General features: G+C 43.4%; 1 protein-coding gene across 2 annotated transcripts in view; it reads left to right on the forward strand.

Moving 5' to 3' along the window:
- The window catches only part of GPR6 (G protein-coupled receptor 6), a 30,442-nt gene extending 21,501 nt beyond the window's left edge, over positions 1-8,941 (forward strand). The window contains exons 2-3 of one of the 2 annotated variants that reach the window (XM_053381656.1): positions 1,264-1,496; positions 7,482-8,941. In XM_053381656.1, coding sequence (XP_053237631.1) covers positions 7,506-8,489 — 984 coding nt within the window. In that variant the 5' untranslated portion in view covers positions 1,264-1,496; positions 7,482-7,505 and the 3' untranslated portion in view covers positions 8,490-8,941. Of the gene's footprint in view, positions 1-1,263; positions 1,497-5,321; positions 6,961-7,481 lie in introns of those variants that run through there. The other variant, XM_053381655.1, reaches the window with a different exon arrangement.
- Positions 8,942-10,477: the final 1,536 nt, after the last annotated feature.

Genomic DNA, 10,477 nt, shown 5'->3' on the forward strand with positions numbered 1-10,477 from the left:
GTTTCAATGGGGGTATTAGCCATTTTCAAGGTCTCATTTTTTAGAATGAAAGGCAGTATATGAATATATAAATATATAAAGAGGTCTGGAAAAAATATTTCTTCATCCCTGAAAGCACTATTTTCTCTCTCACTGCTGTAATGTTTGTTAACTGTGCTCCGAAAATTGCAAAGAGTGCAAGTGTAAACCCTTTTAACTACAATGATAAACTCTATTTGATGATTTATCAGGAGTATTGTTAGACTGGCTTCTAGGCCTGTTAGCATTATGGAAGTAGGCCATTAATCAAAGCTCAAAGAATTCCTAGTACTTCTTACAATAGAAAATATGACAGAGATTTAAAAGATTATTATTTATAATTTATTTTAAAAATCCATAGACCACTTCTTGGCATTAAGCCTCTGAAACAGTGTACAGAGTAAACACAGAATAAAACTCAGAAACACAAAAAAATAAAGAAAAAAGAAACACAAGGTCTAAGAACAATACAATCAACCTGATAAACTCTAAAACAATAAAACCATCCATACAAACAAAAGCACTTCATCAAAGATAAAACTGATCTTCTATAAATGACTGGGTTACACTTAGGGAAAGCCTTCCTAAACAAAAGCTTCTTTAGTAGGCAACTAAGCATCATCATACTTGATTTTGGCTTGTAATTGATTGCAGACAGTAGATGCTGCAACAGCAATAGTCCCAAGTTCTAGAATAGGCTAAGTGCACCTCTGGGGCATATGGTACTCTCAATATAGGCTGCAAATCTACACACACTTACCTTGCAGGAGATCCTGTTGAACTCAATGGGGCTTATTCTGAATAGAGATATCTAAGATAGCAGCACAAGTCTTTCAGATTTGATCAGCTGAATATATATTTGACTAGGCAAATTAAATCCTGTGTATATTTAAGATGCAAATGAAACAGAGATGAAAGGAAGAGAGGTGGTGACCCCCACCCCCACCCCAAACCCAAAAACCATTTCACGATACATTAGAACATGATATTCAAACTTCAGGATGCAAATGCTGGAGTCCTGACTGACCTACTCTTAGCTTTCTTGGGTTACTGCACCTTTTAAAGAAAAGCCATAGAAAATCTGGAAAAGATTCAGGGAAGTGTGACAGACTGAAAAGTCTTTAATACAAGAAGTGTTTTGAAAGCCTGAAAAAGAGCTGTGTCTTTTATAGGGACAAGGAGGTACATTCTAACACCTGTAAGATGCTATTATAAGGATGACGCTAATTTGTTTTCTGTTAACAGAGGAAAGAACAAGGAGTAACAGTTTTAAATGGAGGCAACTCAGGAAGGAACTACATGTTACAGGTCATACAAGGCTGTCAATGGAAACAGAAACCTCCAGTTGATTTCTTTCCTAATGCAAAGCAACACTTACTCATGTGACATCACAGTATTGAATGTGCTACCACCCACAGCACAACACTGACTGCAGCTGAAAAGAATGGAGAAATGCAAAAGTTGACATCACAACCCAGGTAAATGTCTTGCTACTTGTCAATATAGGGTAAAGGGATAATCCAGCACAAGGGTGCAATTTTTGGAGGCATCCTCATGTCATAACGTATAATTTTGCCCAGATTTCAAACGTTGCACTCAGCTATGGAAACGTCAGCATGAAATATCTATCTATCTATCATCTATCTATCTATCTATCTATCTATCTATCATCTACCTACCTATCAGCTACCTACCTACCTACCTATTAAATTTCTATCCCACCCTTCCTTCCAAAGGAGCCCAGGGCAGCAAAAAAAGTGATAAAACAGTAAAAACATATTTAAAAGGCTTGTTGCGGGGGGGGGGGGAGAAAGGTATTTCGTAGGTGCCAAAAAGGCAAAAGAGAGCAGCAGTCTAATATACAACAGCAGGGAGTTCCGAATGGTAGGTGCCACAGCACTACAGGCCCAATTCCTACATTGTGCATTTCTTACCTCCTGATAAGATGGTATTTGCAGGAGACCCTAATTATTTTTCAGGAATATATCCTCTGGAGTTCTCTTGTACACACACCTTGATAAGAGGCATGAATAATTTGTATTGGGTATTCATTCCAAAACAGAGGTAGGAGTTCAATGTTGTGCTGTGGCAGTCATTCCATCTGTGCAAGCTTTTCAGCTTGCAGGACAGAATGATCCTCAACATGCATACACACTCCCAAGCCAATTTCAGGGGGTGCATGGGGAGAGGAGAGGAGAGGTGTGGAAAGCCTTGATGTCTTAGTGGAAGTCCTTGTGCCAGCTTCCACTAGCAGGAATAGTTAGCTGAATAAGATATAAAGTGGGATAAAAGATAAAAATGTCAGTTGATTGTGGACTGATTCTTTCTGCCATATAACATATAACATCTGTGAGTTATTTCAGTCACAACCATTAGATTCATTCCAAACGTTGTGAAGATGTTAATAATGTAATATTACTAATGACAGCTGGAGTTGGGATCTCTTCTGCCTTTGAAGAATGAAGGTTGTTTCATATGATTCTCATGGGGAATCATCAAGAAGTGCAAAGATTTTCACTTTAATTGCTGTTATCTAATTATCCTCTTCCAAACGGGAGATAATCAAAGCTGGAATGTGTCTTTAAGGCATTGATTTCGTAGCTACGTGTGGTTTTTAATCTTGATCACATGTAGTAGCAGCAGCTGCATTATTCCAGTTAGTTTTGAACGTCATACTATCTGAGTACAGCATAGTGAATGATGTTGAAGAAACGGTGTTTTCAAATAAAGAATATCAGGAGGACACCAAACTTGAAGACAGGAAGAGAGGAAGCCCCTCCCCCCCGGGTGCAGTGTGCTTTGAATATATTTTTTTTCAGGAGCATGCTTAGGATGAACTTGAGACTTCAGCCTCTGTGCATATTTCCCCAAAAAACTGTCTCAAACTGATCATGCATCTGAAGAAGATATTTGAAATACACTGAGCCCAATAAATATATATTTGCAAACCTGAAGGATTTATTGCCCCTTTTCTTTTACAATGAAACGGGTAATGAAAGCATTCCCTAACAGTACAATTCTGTACACCAGGACTAAGTCCCATTGAGTTCCATGGGGTTTACTGCTAGGTAAGTGTGTATAGGACTGCAGCCTATGACTCTTGTATCAAGGGTTTCCAAAGATTTAATAGATGTTTTACTGTATAGTTCCTCACTCTTCTCAGTAATAGGGAATCCCAAAGGCCTTCTACGGGGTCAGTTTCTTTGTGAGGAGAAAGCACTTGTGTGTGTCTTATGATGTTCTATATCTTTACAAATGTACAGTGTGTGTGTGTGGGATTAATCAAGCATACAGCAATACCTGTGTGAAACTATAAAGAGTGCAAGTTTCCCTCAGAGAAAAGAGCATTAGAGCCCCCATAAAGGCTCCTTCTTTTTAGTCTTCTGCAAAAACCTACAGTTCTATCCCACTTCACGGGCTACAGGGAAATTTGTTTTTCTGTGAGTCTCACCCTGGGTGAATGAGATACTACCAATAGTACTAGCCATGACTGGCCATTATGGCCTATTTAAGAAACCTGTTGTAGCAATCAACACCCACTGCAACATAAAATTGATTCTTGTGTTGTCTGATGAGTGTGTACAGATTATTAAAATAGTATGAAAAAAATTATTTTGCTTGAATAACTACTTCCTAAAGGTAAAGGACCCCTGTCCATTAGGTCCAGTCATCACTGACTCTGGGGTTGCGGCGCTCATCTCGCTTTATTGGCCGAGGGAGCTTCCGGGTCTTGTGGCCAGCATGACTAAGCCACCTCTGGCAAACCAGAGCAGCGCACGGAAATGCCATTTACCTTCCTGCCGGAGGTACCTATTTATCTACTTGCACTTGATGTGCTTTCGAACTGCTAGGTTGGCAGGAGCAGGGACCGAACAACTGGAGCTCACCGCATCGCGGGGATTGGAACCGCCAACCTTCTGATCAGCAAGTCCTAGGCTCTGTGGTTTAACCCACAGCGCCTGGCAATAGTAAAAGTAACAAAATTGAGAGTTTCAATTTGTTTCTCGAAACACTCGTGATGTTGTTCACCAGCCTTCTTTTGCAGCAACTTGCAAGGCTTGCACTTGATGTGCTTTCGAACTGCTAGGTTGGCAGGAGCAGGGACCGAGCAACGGGGGCTCACTCCGTTGCGGGGATTCGAACCGCCGACCTTCTGATCAGCAAGTCCTAGGCCACAGTGCCACCCGCGTCCCAAACTACTTCCTACATTGTGATTAACATGTATTCATCTAGAGAAGTATCATGTGTTCTGTTACCGAACTGCTAGTATATCTTCTAAACTGGTGTTTACAGGACTCAGGCTGTGGCAAAAAAATTAAATTAAATTCAGGGAACACTGAGATACTTATGAATCAAACTCAGACTGACAGCAGCAAAATGTTCCACCTACATGTATTAAAAAAAACCTAAAGAAGAAATAGGGAAAGTGGCTTTCCTTACCACTTTGCAGGTGTCTTTTTTCTCTCCTTAGGCTGGGTTCTCACTTTGTACTGCTGGCCTGGCAGTCGCTGAAGTGCCATTCCTTCCTACCTCAACAAGGCAATATGAGAAGCTCTAGGGCCATACATAGGCTCCTCCTTCAATTAGCATTAGTCCAGTTTCCTAAAAGGCAATGCCAGCCTGGGATTGAGCTGCAGTATGGATTTTCCCCACATGGTCCAAAGCTTCAAATATTACTCCGATAGTATGGGAAGGATCATGGCGTAGTGCTGTAGCAAATGCTTTGCATGCAGAAAGGTGCAGGTTTAATTTTCAACATCTCCAGGTAGGACTGCGAGAGAACCCTGCCTGAAACAGTGGAGAGTTGCTGTCAGTCAGTGCAGACAAGAGCGAGCTAGATTGACCAGTGATCTGATTTAGTACAGTATAAGGAAACTTCATTTAGTGTATATCATTAGCAGATGCTAATTTTCCTCTTTGTCTTGACATAGACTATAGTTTTGTTTTTGTTCAGTGAAATAGATGGGCAGTGGTGGTGGGAAAAGAACCTTTACTGTGCTACATCTTCTCCTTCCAGTTCTGATTTAAGGCAACTTTCTCAACCTGTTTTCTAATACCTTATCTTCTCCTCAGTCTTCTTTGTTCTCAATGCAGTTTTTAAGAAGGTTGCATTAGAGCATTCTGATCTTTAGTTACTAAGGCTGCATACACACTAAACCTTTAAAGCACAACTGAAGCACATTCTTTTCCTCAAAAAATTCTGGGCACTGCACAGAGGCATAGCTGGGGGGGGGGAGCGCTGGATGCCACACCGCGGGGTCAGGGCGCACTTACCGTGCCCAAGCCTCGCTTCTCTCCTGAGAGTGACACAGTGGCTCAGGCGTCTGCAGGCTCCGCACTGCCCAAAATGGCAGCATGGGGCTTGCATCCCAAGTAGCTAGCTGTGCCACTGGCACTGTAGTTTACTCCTCACAGAGTTACAATTCCCAACAACCCTTTAAAACAACAGTGATCAGAATTCCTTGAGGGAAACAACATGCTTCAGATGTCATATTGTGTACACAGCCTAAGTTATTCAGATTGAGACTTTATGCAGTTATTTGAGGGTAGGTCCACAGAAATTGGTGAAGCCTTTCCCTGTGCACAGCATTGGGCTGCATGGTAGCACTTCCTTAGTATATCCCACTGAGTCCTATAAGAACTGCTAACTGCTACTACTACTATTTCTCCTTAAAATTTAATGTAGTGCATTCACTTTGCAAAGTACTTGGTGAGCTCTTTTGCCATCCCTCCCATAGCAGTCTGAGAAAAGTCACTATTGTTTCCACTTTGCTGATGGGGAAACTGAGGCTCAGACTGAGTATTTCACACAATTCCATGATATATTTTTGTGTTAGCTTCCATACTGACTTCTAAGGGTAGCCCCATGTTAAGCACATTGCAGTCGTCCAAATGGAAAGTCACTAGAGCATTGAGGACAGGTTATCAGGGTCCAAAAAAAAAAACAACCCCAAGGGCAACCAGTGACCAGCCGGAAGTGGGGGTTAAGCACCCCTAGCTGAGGAGTCTTCTTGGGACAGCTGCGACAGAGCAAATCCAGTCGCACTCCTAGACTTACTAACTTGTTCCTTCAGAGGGAGTGCAACCCCTTCCATGTAAAAGTGTGGATGCAACAGCACGTGTTTGCAAACACGTGTCTCACACTCCAGGGGGCCAAGGTGAGCGGCAGCTCCGCCATGACCGCACTGGCGTGGGAAGCGCCTCGCCTTGCGGGGGAATCTCAACGACCGCGTTGCCTGGTCAGGAACCAGAGCGGGCGGCCTCTTTCGGGGTTGAGGCAGCAGGGCGGGAGGGCGCTTGCAGCTGAGCGCGTCCTATCTTCGCCACCCACGAGCCCCTTTTCTTCCCTCTTCCCCCTCAGCCCTGCTGGCCCCCTTCCCTCCCCCCCACAGCAACGTTTCCCGCCTTCCTCTTCCCCTCTCCTGCCCAGTCCACGTGCCCTTCGGCGCTGCTCTTCCCCTTCCTTCCCGCTCCCGACTGGAGTATCTGCTCGCCTGCGCCCCCCGCCCCGCTGCTTTCGGGGACGCTTCTCCGCCCTCCCCAGACGCTCAGCGTCTCTGCTCGGCGGTGCCTTCCTCCTCCCCGCAGCCCCGTTGCTCTTTCATCCCTCGAGTTTAATTGCGCGCGTTTTCCCCCCTCCCTCGGCGGGCGGGGGCTCGTCCGGGGCCAGCGCTCCATATGCGCGCTTGGGCGGCTGATGGCCCTGCCCTCGCCTCTGTCATTTCTACGTCAGACTCGGAGCCGCCTGAGAGCGCTCCCGCTCTTTCTGGCTCACACTCGGGACGGAGACGCGCAGGGTGGCAGCCGCCTGCTCCCGCCTCCTCGGCTCCTGCCCGCCAAAGGCAAAGAAGGGACGCGGCTCCAGCCACGCGACGGGGCAGACGGCGGCGAGCAGCGGCAGAAGCAGCATCCATGAGAAGCATCTCTCAGCCTTGAAGCAGAGTAAGAGCGGGTGCTGCGGGGGGGGGGTGTGTTTGTGTGTGTGTGGCGGGAGAATCGCAGGACAAAGAGAGAGCGCAGCGCGTAGCTAAAGCCAAACCAGCGGGATCTTAATAGGCTGCGATGGCGAGATGCGGTTGAGCCAGTCGCCTGCTTTCGCGAACGAGGCTCTCCTGCCTTGGGATCCGCTCCCAAAGAGAGAGGGAAAACTTTAGTTTCAGCACCACGGAGAGCGCCCGTCGGCTTTTGCAAACGCGGCTCTCTGAACGCACCAGCTATTGACCAGGCTCTATGGGTTTGTGTTGCTTCTTTCCCGCCTATGAATGCTGATCCCCACTTCCTTGTGCCTTAGACTAGACATGTTTCCTTCACTTTCGTGTTAGATTTCTCCCTTCTATTATTTTGTCCTTTTAACTTAGCTATTATTCTGTGTTTCCTTCTCTCTTGTTTTTTTTGTTTTAGCAAAGGCATTATTTTAACACCCCTTTTCTTCCTTCCTTTCTTCCTCCTCCTTCTCCTTGCAGGTGGCATACCTAGCTGTGGCAGAGATGAATGAAAGCATTGCCTTGAATGAAACCAGGAGCCCTGTGCCCTGGATCCAAGCCAGCAACCAGAATTCTTCTCTGGAGCTCTCCTCCAAGCTCCCCATCTTTACCATCAACCCTTGGGATATTATGCTCTGCATTTCTGGGACCATCATTGCCTGTGAAAATGCGATCGTTGTGGCCATTATATTCTACACTCCCAACCTAAGAACCCCAATGTTTGTGCTGATTGGGAGCTTGGCCACAGCAGACCTACTGGCTGGAGTTGGCCTGATCCTCAATTTTGTTTTCCAGTATGTGATCCAGTCAGAAACCATCAGCCTTATTACAGTTGGCTTCCTAGTTGCCTCTTTTACTGCCTCTGTGAGTAGCTTATTAGCCATCACAGTTGATCGCTACCTTTCCCTGTACAATGCACTGACTTACTACTCTGAGAAGACTGCTCTCTGTATTCATATGATGCTGATCATCACATGGGGGGTTTCCCTCTGCTTAGGACTTCTACCTGTCTTGGGCTGGAATTGCCTAGAAGATTATTCATCGTGCAGTATTGTGAGACCCTTGACCAAAAGTAATGTGACCTTGCTGTCTGCCTCCTTCTTTGTCATCTTTATTCTCATGCTGCACCTGTACATTAAAATCTGCAAAATAGTCTGCAGACATGCACACCAGATAGCACTCCAGCAACATTTTCTGACTGCATCTCACTATGTTGCAACCAAAAAGGGAGTCTCAACACTTGCTATAATCCTTGGGACTTTTGGAGCCAGTTGGTTACCTTTTGCTATCTACTGCGTAGTTGGAGATTCCCGCTACCCTGCTGTGTACACTTATGCCACACTTCTACCTGCTACCTACAATTCCATGATCAATCCTATCATTTATGCCTACAGAAACCAAGAAATTCAGAGGTCTATGTGGGTTCTGTTTTGTGGCTGCTTTCAATCAAAAGTGTCCTTTCGTTCAAGATCCCCCAGTGATGTCTAAGTGACTTCTCCTTCTGTGTCGTTTTGCACAAAGTGACAATCTTTGACTTTTGTGAATTACAGTGCCTGGTATGAACCAGATACATGTTGTGAAATTGTTTTTTGGGGGGAGATGTTTAAACAGTAGCACTTTATGTGTGTGTATTCTTGAGAATGTGAAAAGTCTAAAGCTTTTGGTTGTGGGTGGGGGGACCACAGTGTGGTTGTATACAAGATTGTGCATCACATTTGTAAAGTGGAGGCATTCCAAGACTACGTAATTATAGCACTTTATTTTTAGCTGCTGAACTGCCAAAACAGTATTGCCATTTTTAAAGGGCAAAAAGAAAGAGAGAGAAGAAGTAAAATATTGTCTGATTATTTTGGGATGTGAGTGATAATATATTTTGCTGCACAGTATTGACAAATTATGACATTTTGTACACAAATAAAACAATTCATTACATATTTTTATTTTGTGTGTTGAGCTGATTTAATAGCCTCTAAGAGCCTGAAAAACCTTTCATGATGCCTCACCTTTATTTACTTGAAAATATGAATTGGGTTCATCCACCCATATGAAATTAGTTTACTTATGCAGAGGAACCATGTCATAAAACAAGTTTCTCAAATATACTGTTTTGTTTATTTTGTTTCTCTTCAGTAGTAATTTATTTTCTGTAGAGATAAAGCTAATCAAGCATGTGTATAATATTAATTCCTCTGTCTTTAAAAGGCCTCATCATTATTCTTAGGTAAGATATGAGACTATCAAATAAAATTGTTTCAAGAGAGGAAGCAAGATCAAAGAGTTATTCTGATTCTCAAATGATGGTTGCAGCTCACCGGGAAATTATTCTATATGAGTGTCATTGAAATCTTCAAGAGTTCCAATTAATTTCCATTCATTTGGGGGGGAAGGGTAGCATCGGAGAAAATTTCTATATTTTCCCATTTGACCTCCTTTGTGGCTTAGTTTAGATTTGGTCCATGTTTCCTTCCTGACACACCTGCGCAAGCTCATAATAAATTGATTTCTGTGACAATCCACAGGCCCTAGGTGCCTCTTTTTGTCTGTCTTTGTCTGACCAATTCTTCAGGGTGACTTATGCACAGCTTGCTGGCTGTGTGCATTAGGCCACATTGTGATATAACCCATTCACTTATAATAAGTCATTTTTTTCCAGAAGCAGCAGGTGAGAATTACATCTTAGCTTGGAAGGACTTGCACAGCTGAATCAAAATGAATAAATAAACCAATACTTTGAAACCATAGTGTATTGCAGTATACGTCTAGATTCAAAGTATCCTTGGGAGAGTTCCTACTTAACTAGAGTCAAATGATTATTTATTATCACTTCTGCTTTGAATTTAAAAACTGCAGCTATCTAAAACATCTCTAATAAGTTCTAGAAAGCAGATTCCATATTTTTTTCTAGGTCATAAATTCTTTAAAGTATTTTAATCCAGATGCAATCTTTTTAAAGAAAGAAACAACCTATAGTTTAGACCAAATCATTTTGCATCCTGCAGCAGTAGAGACTCAAAAACCCAAAACTGCATGAACACTTTGATCCAGTAACATTAACATGAGGAAAACATAAACATGCTAAAATTCAAGGTTAACAAAATCTGGGAACTGATAGTAATTGCTCCAATCCAGTGAAAGCAATATATGCATGGGAAATAGTTCCTCTGACAGCAAGAGTAGACACATTTTTTTCTCTTGAGTGAGGGCTGCATTTCATTGGGTAATTTGTCAGGCTGCATACTGGTAGTGAGTGTGACTGAGGCAAAAGTAAATGGGGCCAAAGTTTGGCAGGATTGCTTATTTTCTCTCTTCCAACTCTTTCGTGCTGTTTTTCACTTCCTTGCCATCTGCATGAAATTAAGCAGAGACACATGACATGAGAGGGCAATATGCAGCTCTACAACCTATGACTTGTATGGATAATGGGGGGGGGGGGCAGGGAGGACCCTGGATTCAATAGCTGCAGCATTCAGACTCCT

This window comes from Podarcis raffonei, chromosome 3 (assembly GCF_027172205.1).
Source record: "Podarcis raffonei isolate rPodRaf1 chromosome 3, rPodRaf1.pri, whole genome shotgun sequence".
NCBI classification, from domain to species: domain Eukaryota; kingdom Metazoa; phylum Chordata; class Lepidosauria; order Squamata; family Lacertidae; genus Podarcis; species Podarcis raffonei.